The following is a 26,062-nucleotide window of genomic DNA, read 5'->3' as shown; positions in this document are numbered from 1 at the left end:
TGATTTATCTGAAATTTTCGTTATCGGAACCGGCCACCGTCCTGATCATTTCGGATAAACAGGAGTTCACTGTAATAGACTCCTTGCAACATGCTGTGTCATACAGCTAGGAGCAGCCAGACTATGGCATTGCCATCCTGCGCATAGGCTGCCATTAACACTCAAGCAAATGACTGCATGCGAAGTGGTGCCATGATCGAGAAGTATGGACTGCTAATGAATGGTGTCACATTATGTTCACTAATGAGTCCCAGTCCTGCACTGCTCCAAATGACTATCGTGGAGAAGTTTGACAGTGACCCGGGGAGATTGGGAGAGGTCCCATTATTCCACATTTTTGGGGGGGGGGGGGGGGTCACAAAGGAGTCCCATGGTGTGGGGAGCCATTGGGTATGACTTCAAGTCACGGCTTGTAATGGCCGAGGGAACTCTGATGGTACAGCAGTGTGTAATAGTATTGTGGTGCTATTTTTCAACAGGCCAGTGCTTGTCCACATGTAGTATGTGTCTCTTTAAATTGTCTGTGCGATGTTGATATACTCCTGTGGCCAGCAAAATCCCCATATCTGTCCCCGATAGAACATTATGGGACCAACATGGACGTCAACTCCGTCCCACTGCCTGTATCCATGATTGCAATGTCCAGTTACAACAGTTGTGGATCACCTTTCTCAGGAGGGTATGCAGCAGCTTTACGACATCCTCCCGCACTGTCCAGGCCAGACAGGGTGCATTGCTGTATTGATAAGTGGGCTCAAACTGATAAGTTCTGTGTAAATTTGACTCTGTTTTGTTATCACTGAAATAACATCACATATCCTCTAAATTCGCTATGTTTCAATTTGTTTTCTCCCCACCTTCTGAGTGTCTCACTTTTTTTCAAGCAGTGTAATTTAAGACAGACATAAGAATATGAAAATGGGATGGCATATCACATTGCTATTCAACTATGCCCCTAAGAAAATGGTAAGGTAATGGAGAAGAGCAGGTACACTATTACACTGACTAGAACGTAAACTTAAAGATAGAATTATATTGTGTAACCTATACCGATGACATAATACTAATTGACAAAAACATTACTGATGTGCTAAAGCAATTTGAAATATTAAGGGAGCAAGCTAGGAAAATTGGACTACTGATTTCACCTGGAGAAAAAATTCTTGGCTGATACCAAAATGGCACTAGTTGAACTTATATAGGCAACAACATAGTATTTGGTGTTAAAGAGTTTAAATAATTAGGTGAAAAAGACCACTGAACATCATAATGAAAAGAAGGCCATAGAATACAGACTTCAGAAAATACAAACTGTCTCTCAGTTAACTAAAAGTATTTTTCCTGGAACTTTAAAATCTAACATTGTACAACAGTGATCAAATTAGAATTTCTTTATGCATGAGAGAGACTCTTTGTCCAACACAAGACATGAAAACAGCAAACTGAATTAGAAGAATGTAAAATTGTAGTAAAAATCTTAGGCCCAAGAATAAAAGATGGAACACATCACACAGAACCCAGCGTGAAATCTCCATCAAATTCCTAAAAACTCTTGTTACAATGTGTCTCCAAAGAATCCAACTTGTGGGACATACAGAAAGAATGTGTCCAAACAGGCAGCTCATTGGATTCCCACATACTTGAAAAATAAGATCCAACTGATGAAAACAAACAGGAAGAGACCTTAAGAAATTGGAATCACTACATTTACAGTATTCTGATGTAGTGATGAGTCACACAGAGTGCAGTTTCACAGTAGCTTGATCGATGCTTGTACTTGTGTATGTAGTATATGCAAGTGTGTACAGCGTCTATTCTGGTGTACTCACAATATGCTAATTTAGTGGCCGAGCAGTAAACCGGATCCCTACTCGGTTCCAGTGTGCTGTGCTAATTATTCTTCTTCACTTGACATTTATGCTTGGAGCTGCAAGAGAGGTCATTTTGCAGATAGTGCCACAAAAACAACAAATTCTCAGATATCAGTTTAACTTACACGCTTCAACATCATAGACAACATTTCACATTAATATGTTGCAGAACACTAGATTAGTGTTAAAATTGCCAGAGTAAACATTGTTCTCCATGTGACAGATTGTCACCCGACGTCCAAAATCGATAAATTTTATATCTCTGCACAGAGAAGCAGCTGGTTGGTCATTGTCATGTGTGGTGCTAATCAATGGGTCGAGCTCGTTGCTGGCACAGCGCCACCACAGAGTAAGTGGCCCCTCATCCCAGCAGGTGGCGATGTTTTAACACCCGTATAGCTCCCCAGACTTACCACGTCTGTGGATAACTCCGTCTCTGCACAGAACTTCCCACATTTCCCACACAGTGGGCCATAGTGTCTTTTACACACAATAAATCTTCAAACTTATTTCATTGGCTAAGTTAAATTTCGAGTGTGACATGCTATTTAGTAAAAAATAGCAAACGGTAGACATGGATGTTATTGTGACTCTTTCCTAAGGCAACATTTGTGTATTACACTTGTAGAAGTGCACTGCAAAATAAAACAGTAGACCGTAAGTTCAAACAATGGAAACTCCAGGTTGGAATATCAGCAGTGTAGGAAAAGATAGAGTGCTAATTACCATAAAGATGGCACGTTAAAATGCAGACAGGCACAGTTAAGACACTTACACATAAGCTTTTGGCCACAACCTTCATCAGAAAAAGAAATAGAAATACACACCATTCATTCACACAAGCAAGCACACCTCACACACACATGACCGCCAACTCCGACAGCTCAGAGCAGAATGCTAGTCTGTATGTTTGCTACACAATAAAATAATTATTCTGAGCTACAAGAAAAATGGATTCAAAGAACTAAACTGCTTGAAGAAAAAAAAGGGAAGCTCCCTGAAGCAACGTAGTTTCACGAGTGTGCATACCAGTGGTAAATTATGAGAGTCGCAACTCTCTGAAATGGATACAAAGGCCACCAGATTGCATTAGCTTTGTTTGTGTCTTGGATTGTTACCATGAATGGTAGGAGCTATAAGAGAAGTGAAGAGTGTAAGATGTTGAGTGATCCCTGTGAAGGACACAGATGCCCTGTACTTCTGTGAGTCAGCATTATCAGCATGTAACAAAATTTGAAGGGGCCTAATTGTGTGTCTCCATTTGCCAGGCTGATTGAATTATGCAATATGCAGATTTGTGAGACATTCACATGTGGTAGTGGCCCCATGTTGGACTGCTTGGGAACGTAAGGGCAGCGTGCTTGTCAGCAAGCTTCCAGTTGACCGTGTCTGACGAGCCCATGGGAGAATCGCTGTAATGTACACTGAGCACATTGTAACCCTTTCACACCTGCACCTGTCATGTGATCAGCAGTGAGTCACATTCTGCAAGACCCGCGATTGCAGTTGTCAGTCAGTATGACAACGACATAGGGAGAGGGCGTGTGGGGCAGCATCGGATATGACTTCAGGTCACTCTGACAGCACAGCAGTATGTCATGAACATCCTACATCCTCATTTGCTACCTCCATGTCCAACAGAGTTACAAGAGACAGAGCAGTGAAAACATATCCAGTTGTTGACTCACAAAATGGTTTTGAGCTGTGACGCATATAGTCTTAAGTGAATCATTCATACAAAAAGAAAAGAAGAAGAAGCTAAAGTCAGAATGTGAAAAAATTGGAGAATGGAATAGATATTTGAAGACTTCACACTTGAAACTCCCAGTTTTCCTATTGTGAAAGTGCCTTTGTGACCATATGCATTTCACTGACGATAAACTTTTTTTTTTCCCCCTGGGTCTTGGCTCCATATTTTTTCATCCAGTTGAGTCAGAATACTTGCATAGTATTTGTGAGGTATTGTTTCAGTCTTGCAAGCTAATCTAAAATACAAATCCCTTTTGCATCCTAGAAAACAATGACCACTCTTTCTCTCTGATGAAGTCACCTTGGCTATTTTTGTGCAACTGCTGTTTCATTTCGGTCATCTCTCATCCACGGGAACAGATTGGTGCATAGAATCAGTTGTGTGTCAGATTGTCCCAAATTGTTTTTCACATTAGGTTGTAGTGAGGCTTCAACAGATATGCCACTCACTTTCTGGTGCAGCCACGGCATCAACTGTTTTGCACATCTTTTTAATTACTGATCTTGCAATATCACACTGTGTTCTTTCTCAGCATTTTCATATTTGATTGTAATTCTAGGAAATTGTTCATGAGTCATCTTACAGACATATGCCACATATGAATTCAGCCACCCATTCCTTAACTGTTGACTATGAAGGAACTCCCCTCATGAACCATGGACCTTACCGTTGGTGGGGAGGCTTGTGTGCCTCAGCGATACAGATGGCCGTACCGTAGGTGCAACCACAATGGAGGGGTATCCGTTGAGAGGCCAGACAAACATGTGGTTCCTGAAGAGGGGCAGCAGCCTTTTCAGTAGTTGCAGGGGCAACAGTCTGGATGATTGACTGATCTGGCTTTGTAACATTAACCAAAATGGCCTTGCTGTGCTGGTACTGCGAACGGCTGAAAGCAAGGGGAAACTACAGCCATAATTTTTCCCGAGGACATGCAGCTCTACAACTAGACTAGAAGAAGAGATCGGTTGGTAGGACATGTTTTGAGGCATCAAGGCATCACAAATTTAGCATTGGAAGGCAGCATGGAGGGTGAAAATCGTAGAGGGAGACCAAGAGATGAATACACTAAGCAGATTCAGAAGGATGTAGGTTGCAGGAGGTACTGGGAGATGAAGAAGCTCGCACAGGATAGAGTAGCATGGAGAGCTGCATCAAACCAGTCTCAGGACTGAAGACCACAACAACAACAACATGAATGAACTGACTCCTAATAAGTAAGATGATGCCTGTAGAAAAGTACAGCAAAACAGTAATCTCAAAAAAGGACAGGGTAGACAGCACATTCTGTAGGACATATTAAAAATGATTGGTAAAAGAGACTTGGCATGTTAAATGCAGCTTTTGATTACATGATAATTGAATTGGATAGATAAACAATCTACTCGCTAAGTGGCGGCAGAACACACACATAAAAGAAGATTATAATTAGGCGAGCTTTCAGAGCCAGTAGCTCATTCTTCAGGCAGAAGGGTTGAAGTGGAAGGAAGAGGGGTGAAGGATAGGTCTAGGAAAAAGGTTAGATTTTGAGAAAGTTACCCAGAACTGCAGATCAGGGGAGACTTTCCAGATGGGATGAGAAGGAAAGACTGATTCCACATCTACATACATACTCCACTAGCCACCATATGGTGCATGGCTGAAGGTACCCTGTCTCACTACAGTAGTCTGAATAAAATTACTTAATAGTTGACATCAATCACTTGCTGCAACAATGTTGCCATATTGGCTACCAGCTACCGTTTGGTTACAGGTGACAACAAACAAGCGGCTCACTTCACAAATTATGTTAAATGTTTAACACAGAGCAATTTTTCTAGTGGCTGGTGCAAGGTATGTCAGAAATGTTGGATACTCTGTTGACTATTGATTTAAAGTGACCAGTGACTGAACTGGGGCAGACAACGCGTTTTGTATCCCTGACTGTAAACTTGTGTCCTAACCCAGCTGAGAAAATTGTGGTCAACAGTCTGCAGCAGTACTAATATCATTATCCCTTTGTTCATGGCGATTAAAGCTAACCCTTAAGGGTAAACTCAAGACAACAAAAACTCAATTTCAGGGCTGAAAGCAAATTGAAATTTCTCCGTGTCATTTGTTACCTGTAACTATCCTTAAACTAGCTGCACATGCTGCCATGTTTGAAACCAGTGAACAGTCCGTGTGGGCCCTTAGTCGTGGATTATAGATGACTGAGACAGATTCCAAATGAAGAAATAATGACAAGATGAAAAATAAGACCAAATAGAACAGTCAAAACAATGATGAAAAATGATGCAGCGAAGTATTAAAAATAAAAAAATACATTTAAACCAATTAATTGAATGAAAATAATAATCACACTCATTTGGTTAGATTTAGAATTAAAAATTTTGCTACATTGATGAGATTCAAACCTACGACATGCTACACATTAGATTAATCTGCCAACCATTGTGCTATGCCACAGCACTGCATGAAGTATTTATATATGTGAATGTAGTGACCCAGTTCCAACTATGAATTGCAACCTTAAAAATTTCAGTTTCACGCAGTATAGTGAAAAGCTTATCTAATGTAAGATGATCTCTGTGAATATGATAACTATAAGTATGATACTGAATTACACCTTGTGCTGATTTATTCAGTAGTGTTTGGTTAGTGCTATGAATGAAATATGTGTCTTTCATTAGCATTGTTAATGTGTGTTGTTTTTGGTGTAGTTATCATGTGTCATGAAATACATAATAAAAGTGTCGGGCTCATAATTCGGGATACAAATACATCAAGAAAGAATGCTGTACCAGGAATTGGAAGTGACTGGACAATTTTGGTGGAGTTTGGCAACAGCAGACAGTTCAAGTGTGACGCTGACAACTCTTATTGGCGTTTGAAGTGCCAACTATCAAGTAATTTTAATTCGACTGTAGTCAGTTCCTTTCCCGTTCCATCTGCCAATCGAGTGGGGAAAAAGTGAATGTCTATATGCCTCTCTATGAGTCCTAATTTGTCATCTCTTATCTTCGTGGTCCCTATGCGTAATGTATGTTGGTGCAAGCAGAATTGTTCTGCAGTCAGCACAGTGTTCCTCAAAATCCCTCCAGGGATTCCCATTTGAGTTCCAGAAACATCTCCATAATACTTGTATGTTGTTGTTTCAACCTACTGTTAACAAATCTAGTATCCTGCCTCTGAAATACCTCAATGTCTGCTTTAATTTGACCCCTTGTGGATCCCAGACACTCAAACTGTACTCAAGAAGAGATCACACTAGCACCCTATATGTGATGTCCATCACAGCTGAGCCACACTAGTAAAATCCACCCAACAAACGAAAGATGATTATTCACCTTCCCTACCATGACCCTCACAAGTTTGTTCCATTTCATATCACATTGCAAAGTTATGTCCAGATATTGAAACAATATGACTTCTTCATTCATGACACTACTAATGCAGGATTCTGGCATTATGGATTTGTTTTTCCAACTCATTTGCAGTAACTTATACTTTTCTACATTTAGGGTTAGCTGTCATTTATTGCACCAACTGGGAACTTTGTCCAAGTCATCTTTTATCCTCCTAAATCACTCAACAATGACACCTTCCATACACCACATCATCATCAGCAAACAACCATAGATTACTGTCCACTTTGTCCATCAGATCAGTTATGCACATAGAAAATATGAGTAATAGCGCTCCTAGCACACATCCCTGGAACGATCCTAATGATACCCTAGTCACTGATGGACACTCACCGTCGGGATAATGTAGTGGGTCCTATTACTTCAGAAGTCTTTGAGCCACTCACATGTCTGGGAACCTATTCCATGTGCTTGTACCTTTGTTAAAAGTCTGCAGTGAGGCACTATGTCAAATGCTTCTCGGAAATCAAGAAATATGGAATCTGGGTTTGTGAATTTTGTGATGGCAAAGTTAGAGGAGCAATGCATCTGCATTAAATTTTGCGTGAAACTCAAGAAAACCTTTACAGAGACACACCAAATGATGCAGGGAGCCTATAGCGATGAGTGCTTAAGCCATACTCGGTGTTACGTATTATTCACACGTTTTAAAAATGGCTTTACAAAAGTCAAAAATGATCCTTGTTCAGGACGCTCTTAGATGTCCCCTGATGACGCTTGTGTCAGGAACGTCAACGAAATTGTGTGTGCCAGTCGAAGATTCACTGTCCGAGAGATTGTAGAAGAATGTAACATTTCAATTGGATCATGTTTTGAAATGACACAGCATCTTGGAATGCATTGTGTTGCCGCCAAGTTCATTCCACGGCTCATGAGTCAAAACCAAAAAAACTTTTTGGATCTCACAAAAGAGAATGAGATGTTCCATGTGAGAATAGTATGACCCCTGCAGACTTCTTTTTATTTCCAAAGTTGAAAAGGATGAAGTTTTGCAATGGTAGATGAGATAAAAGAAAATTCGCAGACAGCACTTTATGCGACCCAGCAAGAGGTGTGTCAAGACTGCTCCTGGAAGTGGAAATGATATTGGGAGCAGTGTATCAATTGTGGAGGAGAGTATTTCGAAGGAGACAATCCATAGTAACTAAAAGATAAGCATAGAAAATTTTGTGGACAAAGTTCTGGAATTTTTTGAACAGACGTCGTATGACAAAAGAGCATGCTGAGTTGCCCATGAGTGATGCTTTGTACTGATTTGTGGACATAAACTTATTGGTCACTATGAAACTGATTAGATTCAAACCCAGAATATGTACAAGAATTCTGCAGCAAACTGATGTTACGGATTGGTCTGTAATTTCGTAGGTCTGTTCTTTCGCCCTTCGTATTTACAGGAGACGCCTCTGTATTTTTTTCCCCAGTTGCTTAGGTCTTTCTGCTGGGTGAGAGATTCACAATAAATACAAGCTAAGTAAGGGTCTAGTGCCATATAGCACTCTTTGTAAAACCAAATTGAGATTCCATCTGCAACTGGCGACTTATTTGTTTTTAATTATTTCAGGTGTCAGGGATGCTTACGAGGGTGGTTTGAAAAGTTCTTGAAACAGAATAGAAAAAAAGTACTTATGTCACTGAAACTTTTTTGTTTTTCAATGTACCCTGCTTGTAGATTAATTCACTTGGTCCAGCAGTGTTCCAATACCTTGATCCCATCTCGACAATGATTTTCCTCCAGGCCTACAAAATAGTTGTCAACTCAGGCTACCAATTCTTCATTTAAGTGAATCTTCATCCACAAAGAAAAATTTTCAGTTTAGGGAAGAGGCACGTGTGGCAACAATTCATACCTTAGTTTGTGTAATTTTACCATGGCGATGGCACACGCGTGTGAGCGTGCATTGGCTTGATGCTAGATGACTTTCTTCCTTATTAAACCTGGCCTTTTTCGCATACCTTTTGTTATAATTTGTCCAGAAGGTTAGCATAGTATTCTCCAGTAATTGTTTGCCCAGTGGGGAGACAATGTACAAACAGAATCCCCTTCTCATCCCAGAACACTGATGCCATGATCTTCCCCGCTGAAGGAATTTGGTGGCGCATCCCAGAACACTGACGCCAAGTCCTTCCCCGCTGAAGGAGTTTGGCGGCGGAGATTCAGCATGTTTCCACTGCTTTGATTGTTGCTTTGTCTCTGGGGTATAGTAGTAAAACAAAGTTTCTTCGTGGTCACAAACCAGCACAAGAGATCTTGTTTGTTTCTCCTAAAACAGGCCAAACATTGTTGTGATATGTCCATTCTCATGCGTTTTTGACCCAGCGTCAAGAGTCGCGGCACCCATCTTGTGAATACCTTTCAGATACATCTGGCAAGCGTGAGCAATTTCATGCCCTCTAAATTGGTGATCCTCCTTGATCATTATGCGCACTTTTGCAATGATTTCTAGAGTAGTGACACATCTTGGCTGACCTATTCATGGATGATCATCATCTAAGCTCTCCTGACCAAATTTAAATTCATTTATCCACTTGGCAACAGTTGAAGACAAAGGAGCAGAGTCCCCTGGTGTATTCTGGAAATCGGCATGAATGTCCTTCGCTTTCATACCTTTCTTTATGAAGTTCTTAATTACTGCTTGAATCTCGACCCCCCCCCCTGTACCGTCCCGTCATTGCAGATCACTACACAGGAACAACAACAGAGCCGTGTCACTGCCACAGCTCTCTTCCAAGAGCACTGACATGGCATGTGTTTACAGGCAACAGTCCAACGAATATCATGTGAACAACTTGTGCTAGCGCTGGCCTCTTGTGGTGATTGTTGTTAGGTGTCTTTGTGCTATTGTCAAATGACGGTATGTTTATATGATTCTCTTGCATGAATGTTTTCTTGAATGCAAAATTTAAAACATTTATCTCCTACTGCCACACCAGACTGGTCAAGTGACTTGATGGAAAACTTTGACTCACTTAGTGATTTTACATAGGACAATAATTTCCCCTGCTTCTCAGCCAGATCTTTTGCTGAGGTATGACAGTGGTAGTAACCTTTCCTTGTTGGCATTTGGCATTCTCTTTTGAACTAAGAGTGCAGTAGCTTTTCCTTCCTCAGTATTTTCTGAATTTCATTGTTAAACCACAGTGGCTCTTTTGCATCCATAATTCGTTTACTAGGTACAGACTTGTTGAGAGTGCAATTCACGATCTATTTAAGCTTTGACCATAATCTCTCTATGTCCATCTTAATGGAACTAAGTGATGTCAGTTCTGTCTAAGTGAGATGCTAACATCTGCTTATCTGCTCTTTCTGGCATGAACATTTTCCTAGCCTTCTTGACTGATTTATTAATTTTTGTAATCTTAGTTGTTATGATGTTATCATGATTATTAATCCCCATCTCTATGCTGAAGCCATTGATGATATCTGGGCTGTTTGTAACTACAAGGTCTAAGATATTTCCATTGCATGTGGCATGCCAAACTAGGTGCTCAAGACAATTTTCGAAAACCACATTCAAAAGTGCTTCACAAGATTGACTGCACCCCCTGAAATAAAACCATAGGCTACCATCTATACTCAGTAGGCTAAATTAACCTCCAACTAGCATTGCATGATCTAGGTATTTACGTGCTACTGTCTGTAGACTTTCTTTGAATGGCTCCAAAACTGTCATAGCAGAACTGGGTGGATGATTAAAACATCCATTAATTAACGTGATTTCACATAGACTTGTTATAGGCAACCAGGTAACTTCAGTGTCACAATCAGCTTTGACCTCAATAGAGACAATGGACACTCCCTCTCCTACAGTGTCTAACCTGCCTTTCCGATATATATTCCATTAATCACTAAATATGTGAGAGCTTTCTACTCTGGGTTTCAGCCAGCTCTCAGTCTCTGAGAATAATTTGAGTGGGAAACTTTCCTGGATGGCAGTAAATTCGGAAACTGTGTTACAAGTACTTTGACAACTGATAAAATTTTGACAATCTACACTGGAGTGAATTCAAAAGATAAACCTCAACCAACATTGAATGTATCTTGGTGATAAAGAGCCAAAATAAATAAATTGATGATTTTATTCCATTTCATCTGATTGAATGAAACACACACAGCATAACTACTCAGAAAACAACTATAGTGCGGATTACATTTACTATCATACATGTAGCACTCTGAGAACATTTCACCTTGTCATAGTAGTCCTGTGTTTTGGAACTAGGCGGTGCTTCATTTCACAAAGCGAAAGGAATAGCTTGTGTAAAAAAAAAAGAAGAGGAAATAGTGGTTGCTGGTGTTTTTAACACTATCATTCAATTTAGTTCCTACTGTGAACTTTGCAGCTAGGATATGTAAATGCTCTGAGACTGCTATTGATAATATCTTTATGAACAAATCTAGGGGAAAAAAGTCATATCACAAAACCAATAGTAAATGGACTATCTGATCACGACGTGCAGCATCCTGTGTTAAATGTTGAAACTTGTCAGGATAAAAAAATATTAAATCTGAGTACAGGAGGATAATAAATAAGCCAGAAATTGAGGAATTCAGGAAATTGCTCAAAGACATGAACTGGAGAGATGTTTACCTGACTCAAATGGAAAATACAAAGCATTTATTAATAAAGTTACCTCCTCTTTTGAAAATTGTTTTCCCCTAAAGGTAACTCAGATCACACAGAAGTCAAAAGATAAACCATGGATTACACAAGGAATAAAGATATCATGTGGGGCAAAAAGGAGACTGTATCTACTATCTAGGAACATTTCTGATATTAGAATTGTAATGCATTGCAAAGAATACTGCAAAATATTGAATCAAGTAATCCAGAAATCGAAGTAACTTTATTAAGAGAAAAAGATGATTGTATCTGGCAACAAAATAAGAACTGTATGGGATATAGTGAAGACAGAGAGAAGTGGGGCCAAAAAGGAAGTGGAACAGATAGCTCTAAAAGTAAATGAGACTTTGGTAACAAGTGCATGTAGTGCTGTAAATCTCTTAAGCAAGACTTAATTTTTGTTACTGACGGCTCGGGGTTATCAGGTTCGGTGAATGGTGCAATGGAGTATCTGGGACCAGTCTTTGAAGAACATCGTGTAGAACTTATTCGAGGAACTTTGAATTCCAACCATTGCTTCTCAGTATACTTACTCCTCAATGAAATTTGATGCAAGTTATATATCTATATTTCCAACAAATAGCTCAATACATATTATCAATACTAGGAATAAGAACAATCTACATAAAGACCTAAAATCACTTATGTTGGTCCAAAAGGGGGCCCAATATTCAGGAACACACATTTTCAATAAATTACCAGCAACCATTAAAAACTTGGTTTCAGATAAAGCACAGTTTAAACAGAGTTTGAATGACTTTTTGATAGGCAATGCCTTCTACTCTACAGATGAATTTCCTAACAGAGACTGTTAGGCCAGCGTAAGTAAAAATATGTTAGATTTAAGTTTTGACAGTACTTGGTTGCAACAGTCAATATTAGGTATTTTGTGTATGCTAAATTTATTAATAGTGCATAACATAAATTTATTAATAGTGCATAACAATGTTTCCCCCCCCCCCCCCCCCCCCCCCCCCCCCCCCATGAACCATGGACCTTGCCGTTGGTGGGGAGGCTTGCGTGCCTCAGCGATACAGATAGCCGTACCGTAGGTGCAACCACAATGGAGGGGTATCTGTTGAGAGGCCAGACAAACGTGTGGTTCCTGAAGAGGGGCAGCAGCCTTTTCAGTAGTTGCAAGGGCAACAGTCTGGATGATTGACTGATCTGGCCTTGTAACAATAACCAAAACGGCCTTGCTGTGCTGGTACTGCGAACGGCTGAAAGCAAGGGGAAACTACAGCTGTAATTTTTCCCGAGGGCATGCAGCTTTACTGTATGATTACATGATGATGGCGTCCTCTTGGGTAAAATATTCCGGAGGTAAAATAGTCCCCCATTCGGATCTCCGGGCGGGGACTACGCAAGAGGATGTCGTTATCAGGAGAAAGAAAACTGGTGTTCTACGGATCGGAGCGTGGAATGTCAGATCCCTTAATCGGGCAGGTAGGTTAGAAAATTTAAAAAGGGAAATGGATAGGTTGAAGTTAGATATAGTGGGAATTAGTGAAGTTCGGTGGCAGGAGGAACAAGACTTCTGGTCAGGTGACTACAGGGTTCTAAACACAAAATCAAATAGGGGTAATGCAGGAGTAGGTTTAATAATGAATAGGATAATAGGAATGCGGGTAAGCTACTACAAACAGCTTAGTGAACGCATTATTGTGGCCAAGATAGATACGAAGCCCACGCCTACTACAGTAGTACAAGTTTATATGCCAACTAGCTCTGCAGATGACGAAGAAACTGAAGAAATGTATGATGAAATAAAAGAAATTATTCAGATTGTGAAGGGAGACGAAAATTTAATAGTCATGGGTGACTGGAATTCGAGTGTAGGAAAAGGGAGAGAAGGAAACATAGTAGGTGAATATGGACTGGGGGACAGAAATGAAAGAGGAAGCCGCCTGGTCGAATTTTGCACAGAGCACAACATAATCATAACTAACACTTGGTTTAAGAATCATGAAAGAAGGTTGTATACATGGAAGAACCCTGGCGATACTAAAAGGTATCAGATAGATTATATAATGGTAAGACAGAGATTTAGGAACCAGGTTTTAAATTGTAAGACATTTCCAGGGGCAGATGTGGACTCTGACCACAATCTATTGGTTATGGCCTGTAGATTAAAACTGAAGAAACTGCAAAAAGGTGGGAATTTAAGGAGATGGGACCTGGATAAACTAAAAGAACCAGAGGTTGTACAGAGATTCAGGGAGAGCATAAGGGAGCAATTGACAGGAATGGGCGAAATAAATACAGTAGAAGAAGAATGGGTAGCTTTGAGGGATGAAGTAGTGAAGGCAGCAGAGGATCAAGTAGGTAAAAAGACGAGAGCTAGTAGAAATCCTTGGGTAACAGAAGAAATATTGAATTTAATTGATGAAAGGAGAAAATATAAAAATGCAGTAAGTGAAACAGGCAAAAAGGAATACAAACGTCTCAAAAATGAGATCGACAGGAAGTGCAAAATGGCTAAGCAGGGATGGCTAGAGGACAAATGTAAAGATGTAGAGGCCTATCTCACTAGGGGTAAGATAGATACCGCCTACAGGAAAATTAAAGAGACCTTTGGAGATAAGAGAACGACTTGTATGAATATCAAGACCTCAGATGGAAACCCAGTTCTAAGCAAAGAAGGGAAAGCAGAAAGGTGGAAGGAGTATATAGAGGGTCTATACAAGGGTGATGTACTTGAGGACAATATTATGGAAATGGAAGAGGATGTAGATGAAGATGAAATGGGAGATATGATACTACGTGAAGAGTTTGACAGAGCACTGAAAGACCTGAGTCGAAACAAGGCCCCCGGAGTAGACAATATTCCATTGGAACTACTGACGGCCATGGGAGAGCCAGTCCTGACAAAACTCTACCATCTGGTGAGCAAGATGTATGAAACAGGCGAAATACCCTCAGACTTCAAGAAGAATATAATAATTCCAATCCCAAAGAAAGCAGGTGTTGACAGATGTGAAAATTACCGAACTATCAGCTTAATAAGTCACAGCTGCAAAATACTAACACGAATTCTTTACAGACAAATGGAAAAACTAGTAGAAGCCAACCTCGGGGAAGATCAGTTTGGATTCCGTAGAAACACTGGAACACGTGAGGCAATACTGACCTTACGACTTATCTTAGAAGAAAGATTAAGGAAAGGCAAACCTATGTTTCTAGCATTTGTAGACTTAGAGAAAGCTTTTGACAATGTTGACTGGAATACTCTCTTTCAAATTCTAAAGGTGTCAGGGGTAAAATACAGGGAGCGAAAGGCTATTTACAATTTGTACAGAAACCAGATGGCAGTTATAAGAGTCAAGGGACATGAAAGGGAAGCAGTGGTTGGGAAGGGAGTAAGACAGGGTTGTAGCCTCTCCCCGATGTTGTTCAATCTGTATATTGAGCAAGCAGTAAAGGAAACAAAAGAAAAATTCGGGGTAGGTATTAAAATTCATGGAGAAGAAATAAAAACTTTGAGGTTCGCCGATGACATTGTAATTCTGTCAGAGACAGCAAAGGACTTGGAAGAGCAGTTGAATGGAATGGACAGTGTCTTGAAAGGAGGATATAAGATGAACATCAACAAAAGCAAAACAAGGATAATGGAATGTAGTCTAATTAAGTCGGGTGATGCTGAGGGAATTAGATTAGGAAATGAGGCACTTAAAGTAGTAAAGGAGTTTTGCTATTTGGGGAGCAAAATAACTGATGATGGTCGAAGTAGAGAGGATATAAAATGTAGGCTGGCAATGGCAAGGAAAGCGTTTCTGAAGAAGAGAAATTTGTTAACATCCAGTATAGATTTAAGTGTCAGGAAGTCATTTCTGAAAGTATTCGTATGGAGTGTAGCCATGTATGGAAGTGAAACATGGATGATAAATAGTTTGGACAAGAAGAGAATAGAAGCTTTTGAAATGTGGTGCTACAGAAGAATGCTGAAGATTAGATGGGTAGATCACATAACTAATGAGGAAGTATTGAATAGGATTGGGGAGAAGAGAAGTTTGTGGCACAACTTGACCAGAAGAAGGGATCGGTTGGTAGGACATGTTCTGAGGCATCAAGGGATCACCAATTTAGTATTGGAGGGCAGCGTGGAGGGTAAAAATCGTAGAGGGAGACCAAGAGATGAATACACTAAGCAGATTCAGAAGGATGTAGGTTGCAGTAGGTACTGGGAGATGAAAAAGCTTGCACAGGATAGAGTAGCATGGAGAGCTGCATCAAACCAGTCTCAGGACTGAAGACCACAACAACAACAACAACAACAACAACAATATTTCATTCTGACAGCGTATTAATTCTGTAAATATTAGCTTCTCCAGTTTACTGTATTGTATTCACCTATTTTGACAATCTCGTGACAAATGATCAGGGTAGTATTCATTATATTAAAATGTTTTGTGTTATACATTCTGACATGTTCCACACCCTTGAGAATCATCTCATTTTTTCGGTGTATGTAACGAAAACTGAATCAAATCAAATGCAATCACCATCTCTCATCATGTAATAACTTCACTTCTTCTTCTTCCCTTGTCGTCTCCTGTTTTTCCAGTACTCATCCATCTCCTCCTCATGTTTTTCCCCCTTTATTCTATTCGTGTTGTTCTCAATCCCCTATTTCTTCTGCATCGAAAGCCTTTTATTTTTATTTTTTTTTTTTTTTATCGAGGTGAGTCTTTATGGACTGCGTGGTAACAACCGACTTCACTGTAGTGTCCAGGTCTTGTTCTTGCTCCAGCTTTGACTTCCTGCCAGTATCTTCTGAGCCCCTCCAAGAAGTACCTTTTTATGCCCTTCAGATAAGGGTCCTCACTGTCTTTCGGATGTTGATGCCATGTTAAAACCTTGATAGTTGGTCACCAATCTTCTAAATTTGTTCCTTTCAGGAATTTCTCTCTGAGATACCAATCTGCTTAAGATCTTTTTCACATTCTTTGAACCATCTCGGCCTCGTTTTCTTAGATGGGATGAAATTCTGTATTCTTTTTGATAGTCGATCACCGTCCATTTTCATGAGATGACCATAAAATAACAATCATTTCTTTGTAATGGATGCTGTGATAGGTTCTGTCTTGCTGCACGATTCCTCATTTGCTCTCATTCGCCATTGTCCATCGACCCATCTATTACCTTAGGATTTTCCTTAATATCCTACACTCACGCTTTTCCAGCCGCTCAGCTTGACCTTGTCTATTCGTGGTCAAAGTTTTGGATGCTTATAAGCCCTCAGGTTTTACAACTGTATTATAATGTTGGAACTTGGCCCACATACTCATAGACTTTTTGTTATAAGTATTCTTTGTCAGTTGGTATGCTTGGTCTAACTTCCTCATCCTGGCAATTGCTTCTTCTTTTAATCCATTCTCCTGGTGGATGACTTCACCGAGATACCTGAAATTCTTAACTCATCCGATTTTTTCCCAGGTTGGTTATCATCCATTCAGGTCCATCACAGATGTTCGTCATATATTTTGTCTTTTGAATAGAGATCTGGAGTCTAACTTTTTTCAGCAATTTCTGACAGCCTATTTATCTTGTTGACTGCTGACTCTATGTTGTTAGCAAAAATGGCCAGGTCAGCCGCAAAATCTAAGCAGTCAATGCACACCCCTTTGTTCTTAGGACCAAGTCTGAACCACTCTTCATTTGTTTCTTCTTGGGCTAACAACTTTCTCCACTCTCGAGTGACCTTTTCCAAGACACAATTGAAAAGGAGAGGGATAGTCCATCTCCTCGTCTTATGTCCGTTCTGATTGTAAAGGGTTTAGATACCTCACCCATAAATTTAAATTTTGACGCTGTGTTAGTAAGAGTTTGTTTGATCAGCTTTCTTGAGGTATTATCCATCCCAAACTTTTCCAAAATATTCATTAATGCCTGTCAGTCGATGGAGTCATATACTTTTTGAAAATCAACAAACATGACCACATAGTTATTTCTTCCAGTTTTTTGGACCTGATGATGTTCTTCAGGCTAAAGATCTGTTCTGCGCAAGAATCGCCCTTTCGGAAACCAGCTTGATAGTCCCCAATCAGTTGGTTACAATGACCTTCTATTCTATTCTGTATCACTTTGGAGAGAATCTTATATGGAACAGATACTAATGAGGTACCCCTATAGTTATTGACATTCTATTTATCACCTTTTTTGTGTAGACGATGGATTAAAGCTGACTGCCATTCAGTTGGTATCATCCCAGCTCTCCAGATCTCCTCAAAAAGTTGGACTAGTATATCTAGAGTTTCATTATTTGCCAGCTTCAGTAGTTCCACCACTATTGAATCCTCTCCAGCTGTCTTATTATTCTTAAAGTTGTTGATGATCTCTTTGGTCTCCTCTTTACTAGATGGAGATTAGGGGTAGTTTGTGGATTGGGGCACATGCAGGGAATCTTTCTTTCGGTTCATCACAATTAAGTAGGTTTTCAAAGTAACGAGACATGATCTTGCAGTTTTCTTTGTTGGTCAGGCCGAGTGTGGTGTGCATACTGTAAGACCTTCAGTACACACACCATCAGATTATTTGACTTGTTGCTCTAACGAAGTAAGCGAGTGTCAGCAATATGTCTCGTGGTCTTATCATGGCATGTTTATCTTCTGCCATTCGGTCAGATGATAGAAATGCCACTTGCATGCTTAGAGTAGCAGATTGACGGTGACCAACTTTAAACAGAATTTGATTAATTTTCACACACATTTACTAAAATAATAACAAATATAAAAATTACTTAACTTGGTTCTGGATGCTATTTACAATTGACAATCTGAAGTTCTTTGGGATTGGTACGTTAATCTTATTCTCACATATATCTCAGATACTTGACAAAAGTGTCTATACATTTATCTTCATGGCTATGTACAGGAATATGGTAATCTTATCAGGCGCAGACTGAATCTTGACTATGGACTGGTACAGACAATTGTAGAACTCGACGGACTGGTACAGACTAATGCAGACTGGTACAGACTAATGCAGACTCATACAGACAGGTGCAGACAAATGCAGACTGACTGATCGAAGGTCTTTACACTCGTTATAATACCTCGCACGTTCATGTATCACTGCGCGAGTGTGATGCGCGAGGAGAAAATGTTCTATGTTAGCAGCAATCTCATTGGCTGCGTTACATATTAATACGCGGATCGGCGGAAGCAGAATTTTGTCCATCTCTATGGCAGCGCCATCTCATAGTGCGGAGATGGACGAGCGCTGCGCCTGCGCTGTTTTGCTTAGCGGGGCGCACTCTAGTGGGAAATTTGTGTACGCGCTGAATATGCGGAACTATGTACACAACACTGAGCTTTCCATTTTCGTCTCTAAAACAAAAACTAGGGGCTTGGTATCCTTTCAAGTTCGATTTGAACGTCTGATAGAAGTCTCTGACATTGTTTATCTGGAAACGCTGATCGATCTATTCTAACTGCTGTTTCTCATGCAATTGCTTAGACCTTCATAGAGTTCTGGCTGCATATTTTCGAACTTCGTGGAATACATCAAAATCATCAGGACTCCTGGTAGAATTCCACTTTTTCCATGCACTTGCTGTTTAGGCCACCACCTCACCACAAACCTCATTCCACCATGTATGATTCCTCTTTTTAGCTGTCAGGATTGTAGTATTAGCTGCTTGTTGGATCATGGAGGCAATGTCTGCCCATTTATGGGATTCAACTGTCAGTTACTGGTGGCATTGTTCCAATATGTTTTGATTGATTTTGATCTTCGCAATATCATATTTATGAATTTTATTTCCGGTTTTCACGGTCTTATTGAGAGGGATGAAATTAATTTTGATCTTGGAGAGGTGATGATCCTTTTAAATTCAGTATTTTATCTGTAAAAAGGTTTCTTTCTATTATTTCTGATTGTTTGATGTTGTTTCTTTCTTATTTCTGTAATCCATGCTATCATTGAGTCCTTCTTCCAGTACTACTCATTCAGTAGAGGTCTCTAAAAAAAGATTAATCTTCTTTTAGCCATTACTTCTGATATTTTCTCAAAATTTTTGTAGATCTCCTCATTACTTCTCATTTTCCAGCCATCTGTAGCTTGTATTGCAATCATTATTTTCTAATAATGCTCCTTTGAGGAACCTCTGTTCTGTCCAGCTTATAGTTCATCATTAGGCATCCTCATCCATATAAACATCCTGGTCATACCACTGTGGGATAGTGTTTTAGTTTTGTTTTTTTAGTTGTTTATTTCTTGTTGTAAATATCCTTTGTAAAACGATTTGCTCTCTCCAGTTTGCTGACTCTTGCATCTACTGTTAATTCTTCTAGTCCATTTTGTTGTACAGTTTGTCCAATATATTTAAATTTACTTACTAATGCTATTTTACATTTTTGTTTTTCTAAGAATGTTGATGCATTGTTTGAAATTGTCATCAATGTTGTTTTTTCGGCTGAAATTTTGGGACCTGCTCTCTTTGCTATTTCTTCCAAAAGATTTCTTTCAATAACTGTCTGTCAGATTTTTTGAAAGTATATCAGAATCATCTGCAGAAGCCAGGCAGTTTACCTTAATTCCATTTGTTATTCGTCCTAAAATTATTGGTTCAATTTTGTAATTTTTTTTTCTCCAAATTCCAGATACTTTCTATTTTTTCTAGAATGCAGTGTTACAGTAAAGGTGATAAACTGTCCCCTTGTCTAACACCAGTTTTTATTTCAAATGGTTGAGATACTTCTCCCATAAATTTAGCTTCAGTCATCCTATTTGCTAGTGTTTTGAGGATTATGTTTGCTTTAATACAAAATTCTTTGATGATTTTACCTATAATTTCTCTGCCTACCAAATCAAACGTTTTCTTGAAACCAATACATGATACTATTATAGGTTTGGTGATTAGCAGTCTGTGGAGGATTATCGATTTTCTAATAAACATCTGCTCTGTACAGGGTCTTCCCTTTCTAGAGCTCCTCGAGATTCTCCCAGTTATTTGTCTAAAGTTTCTACAACTCTGTCCAGAGAATTTTTGATAATATTTTGTATACCACTGGCAGAAGTGAGGCATCTCTGCCATTGTTGACATTTTGAGTGTCCCCTTTTTTTCATAGCTGTGGATTAATGCTTTCAATAATCTCTTCAGCTTTCCAAATGTTCTCAAACAGCAGTTGTAGATCATTTGTGTGTTCTGACTATTTCAATAATTTTGCTGTAGTGGAGTCTTCATTTGTTGCTTTGAAGTTTTGGAAGATTTGATGGCTTCATGAATTTATTGCTCTGTTAGTGGAAAATCTTCCTCCAGATGTTGTGGGACTGCTATTATATATTGCTACAATGTGCTGTTATTATTGTTGTTGTTGTTGTTGTTGTTGTTTGGTTGCCTGTTCTTCAGCACTTTCTTTCTGTTTCCTTTATCTATTTGCCGCCATTTTAGCCCATTTACCGGTATTTTCAGCTTGTTCTTCACTTATTTGACCTTTTGGTGGCTCCTCTTGAAGAGATCTTATTTCTCAGCATTTAAAATTACATCATCTGCTGCTCTTTCGCAACTGAATTTCATCATGTCCATCTTCCTTGACTCAAGATCCTGAATTTTCATCCTTAATTCTTGAACAGTCTCATTTCTCTTTTTGTGTTTTCCAGATGAAGAAACTTTTGGTCCTCAAAGCTAAGATTAGTATCAGTTTTTTTATTTGTTTCTGCCTATGGCTGCTATATCTCTTTAGTTAGAATATTTTCTCTCTCTGTATTTGATTATAGTCTAAGTCTGAATATTTTTATAAGTACATTTATTGCTGTAGCAATGAGTAAAATAAATTGTATTGCACTGCCTGTAGCATGTAGCACCATTTTGACTTTTAGTCCTCTTGCTGTACAAAAAGTAGCTTTGATGATTACTTAATGCAAGTATTTTGTAAGAGCTGTGGAACGGTTAGTATCTGTTTATATTTTTCTGATTAATTCAAGCTCGTCAATGCACATCCTGTGTTAAGGAAATATTTGCACTGAATTTACTGTGTGTTAAATATAAGCAGTGGATCCATTGGGGTAGTCTGTTTGGTAGAAATATGTCAAGGTGAACAAAACAGGAGATGGTGAAGGAAGAGAGGGAAAAGAACAACATTTGCTTCTCATCAGCATTATAACTGGGTTGCAACATTCAGTGAAAATTATCTGTGACAGGAAGTTGTCATAAATACATTTTTTGAAGAAACTTTATGTTTGTATAAGCATTTATTAAATTTAAAAAGTTGGATTTCATCTGTTAATACAAAAGATAATGTTTTGCATTGCAGGCATGCTGAACCTGTCAAAGATGAAGAATCGGCCAATGATTCTTATTGGAGGATAACAGTATGTATAACTTAAACTTGAGATTCTTGAAAATAAAGCTAGTCAGTATTTCTTAACAGTACTGATTTAAATACATCTAAAAGATCGCTGTTACCTAAATGAAAGTTGACGGGCAAAGTCTTAGTGGACATTTGTATAAAATTGTCATAGGTGTTATTTACAAGAAGAGTAAGTAGTTTCAATAGGAATGTGGTGAGACATTTAACAAGTGTCATGACCACACATTAATAGGACCTTATAACACTACCATTATGATATTAGTATGCTTTTACGTAAATAACAGAAACCCTGTCTCTATGTTGCCACGTATAACCCTCTTACTAAAATTTAGTTTAGTTTTAAAATAAAATACACTATCGAAGGATAGTCCTGTTTACAGGAAAAGATAATCAATAGAGTTATCCTTCTTACAGGATTTACCGTGTGTTGCGTCTAATGGATAAGTAAATTGGACTATTCACTTCTTTTCCTAAGATCTTACCCAGTGGCAAGATAGGAACACAGTATGAATAATAATATACTGAAGCTAGGAAAACTCATTTCCAAGTTCATTTAGTGGTTTAAAACATGTACTTAATGGTCACCAACCTATCCTGGCAATGAAATAGTGAAGTATTGGAGAAGCAGAAATGTGAATTTTGCCTACTTTCTTGCTACTGTTTAGTTTGGCTCTTCAAATAAATTACCCCACTTAAACAATTTTGGGCTGCATCTTTATACATTATGTTTTTAAAAAAGAAAAAGCCCAGTAGATAACTTCAAGGAAGGTAAAAAAAATTAGCCGGGGTGGGGGGGACTACCTTTAGAAAAGCACTTTCCATAATCAAGAAACTTAAATACTTAGACACTAAAGCACACACTTTTTAACTGAACATTTCACTTAAAGAAAACCTCTTTCTTGGTGGAATTTACTTTCAAAAGCTATTATTGTTTGAAATAATTCTGTGTAGCCATCTAACAGGTTCTAGTAACTTGGCTTCACTCTGATTGAATTTTATGTAAGCAAACCATAACACTTTGCAATAGTTAAGAAAACATTTTTATTATTTACACTAAAGCAATTTAAATGGTGCCTCTTTATATTAACTTGGCACTTCATAAGTCTGTAAAACAGGACACTCGGATTAATCAAACACCAGGAAGGAACCCTATACAGATGTATGATTAGGATGAAATAACAGGGTGAGCCAGTTTCCGTAAAGTTCAAGAATGATTATTAAAACACAGTTTAAATTAATGGTTCATGCTGTACAAAGGTAAAAATAGAAAAAAATCTTATCTGGTGGCTGTAGGCTTGAGTGTGGTGAACAGTTATGATGGCTACACTACCCACACTACGGCCTGCAAGTTTCTTGCTGTATGGGCTCAATTTCTCTTCTTGGCTTCATTCAGTTTTACATACAGTAGCTCAACAACTCGCAGCTATGCTGTAAGCTGTTTGCAGTCTTCAACCGAGGCATTTTTATGAAAATTTGCAGGCAAAGCTTCTGCTCCACAAAGGAGTTACCTCAATCACTGCTGCCTTCAGACTGTGTGACTTACTTCCCGAACTTGCTCAAGGTAGCACGCCAATTCGCCTTTCGCACCTCTTCCGTGCGCCACAGCCATTTTCGTTTCAAACAAAAGCACACTGGTTTTTACATAACACCTATTTCTTACATTGTTCCTAAGCATGACCATTTCTTAAATTGTCAAATTTACATCAACATGAACAATTTATACACACACATATTTTTAAATACAAAATGTTATCAAAACATTATTTAGACACTTGGTATCCTTTGTAGAGGACTTGGGCAGGTTTGTCCAATCCTAGTACACATTATTTTGTTACTTCCCTTCAGATATTCCATTTAGCTACATCTACAATAATTCCCAATGTTCTGACTTTTGAGGTGTCCAGTGTGGGTTGCTCTCCACTTCCTGGGTGTATTGTATCTAGTTAGCTTTTTCAAATTGCCATGAGGGTTTATCAATGTATTTTGTAACTGATATTTCAGCACCAATGATAACTTTTGTGAGCCAATGTACACTCCTTGAAAAATGTTTAGGTACTACTATTGAGTGATTCAGTGGTAATTTGTTCTCATCAGTGGAAAAGATGGATGGGTCAGGTTTTGTATCAGTTTCCATCTGCCTGCCCAAAACTTTTTAAATTCCTTGGCATCAAACTTAGATAATTTCTTGTGTGTTGATCCATTCGAACAATGGTTCTCTATTTTTGTCTCTATTTATGTATCTCCAGGTTGTGTTTTGGAATTAAAATCTTAAACATATACGTGCTGTCTAGTTGCTGTGTGTAAGACTAGTGTCAGACACTTTCCGTTAGGTGATTTGTGGACTGATGTAATAACCAGGCCTTTGAGTTTTATCCTAATTACTTCTACATCACTAATTTTCTGACAGCTTAAGCCAGCATAATCCAAGAGCTGTTTCTTTTTTCATTTATTGTGGATGCACCTAACAATTGAGAGGAGTATTGATATTGCTTTATATTGCGTAATCTTGCATGTAGCTGCTGAATTATCACCTAAATGCATTTCCTTTAGAGCTATAATACTGATGGCATGCTCATCATTTAATTTGCTTTGGTAACTGCATTTGTCACTTGTTAATCCTACGTTAATTTGCATAATATGGACACCTTGCCTGATAATTTTTGACTGTAAGCTCTGAGACGTGCTAGACCATCTTTTGTGTAGAGTTTTTGCTGTCTGCTCCTGCAGTCACACAGCCTTGGTGCACCATCTCAGGGGTTGTCTACATGCCCCACAACAGTCGTTTTGGTGTCCAGTGTGAATGATTCATTGGTAAATATGCTGTCCCATACACTTTTGTTTGTAGACAATACTACTGTGTTAGCTGAAAATAGAAACCCTGAGCCAGGAAGCAGTAGTCTCAGTACCTCAGAGAATTAGTTTCAGGTAAAGTATATGGGTCTAACATATCTAAAATGCACATGGTTTAGTTTGGAAACCACACAAACACCCAAATGTACACACCCACAGTAGCTGCTAGGGGTGGGGGGGCAGAGTGATTGGAGAAGACAGTACATGGTCTGAATGGGAAAAGATTGGTGGGTACAGAAGAGAGAAGGGAAAAGGTAAAGTGATACAGTGGGAAACAAATTAGCAGAGGTTTAGGTCAGGTGAATGGCACTAGATGTGCTGCAGAGACAATTTCCACCTGTGTAGTTCAGAGAAACTTGCACTGGAAGGGAATATCCAAATGGTATGTCTAGTGAAGCAGTTGTTGAAGTGGTGTACAGCCTCTTGGCAACTGCAATGTCAAGTCTGTGGTTTGCCACAGTTTGGTGCTAGACATTACTGCGAGTGAACAGTTGGTTACTTGTCATCCCTACATGGAAAATTGTATGGTAATTGCAGCATAGCTGATTTTTAACAGGTTGCTTTTGCACATGATCGTGCCTTTTATATGGTGGGAGATGCCTGCGACTGGACTGCTGTAGGAGGTGGTGGGTGGATTTGTGGGACAGGTCTTGCACCTGGGTCACTCACAGGATTAGTGGCGGACAAGTATGTTCTCTAGATTGTGCAGGCCGTGGAACACTACTTTGCAGGACATTGACCGTGAAAAACAGAGATTGCATCGGGATTGAATACAAAACACACAATGCCAAGTTAAGTACAAGAAGAGTGAATCTTCTAAGAGTTTGTGCTTCCAGCGGCTCCTGGTAGACCAGTATTAGATTCCGATGCACCAGTGCAGGTTTACTGTATCCCTTGGACTTTCATATTGACCGTGAAACACAGAAATTGCATCGTGATTGAATAAAAATGGCACAATGCCGACTTAAGTACAAGAAGAGTGAATCTTCTAAGACTTTGTGATTTGAGCGGCTCCTGGGAGACCAGTATTAGATTCCGACGAACCAGTGCAGGTTTACTGTATCCCTTGTACCTTCACATTGACCATGAAACACAGAAATTGGATCGGGATTGAATAGAATAGGCACTATGACGACTTAAGTACAAGAAGAGTGAATCTTCTAAGATTTTGTGCTTTGAGTGGCTCCTGGGAGACCAGAATTAGATTCAGATACACCACTGCAGGTTTACTGTATCCATTGGACTTTCAGAT

At 39.1% G+C, this 26,062-nt stretch overlaps 1 protein-coding gene across 1 annotated transcript in view; it reads left to right on the top strand.

Moving 5' to 3' along the window:
• Positions 1 to 21,959, top strand: part of LOC124594720 (molybdenum cofactor biosynthesis protein 1-like) — a 62,146-nt gene extending 40,187 nt beyond the window's left edge. The window contains exon 6 of the mRNA XM_047133089.1: positions 21,904 to 21,959. Within this exon, the coding sequence (XP_046989045.1) occupies positions 21,904 to 21,959 (56 nt within the window). The remainder of the gene's footprint in view (positions 1 to 21,903) is intronic.
• Positions 21,960 to 26,062: the final 4,103 nt, after the last annotated feature.

Source organism: Schistocerca americana, chromosome 2 (genome assembly GCF_021461395.2).
Source record: "Schistocerca americana isolate TAMUIC-IGC-003095 chromosome 2, iqSchAmer2.1, whole genome shotgun sequence".
In the NCBI taxonomy this organism is placed as follows: domain Eukaryota; kingdom Metazoa; phylum Arthropoda; class Insecta; order Orthoptera; family Acrididae; genus Schistocerca; species Schistocerca americana.
The sequence above is the reverse complement of the archived record's forward strand: the minus strand, read 5'-3'. Positions and strand labels throughout refer to the sequence as shown.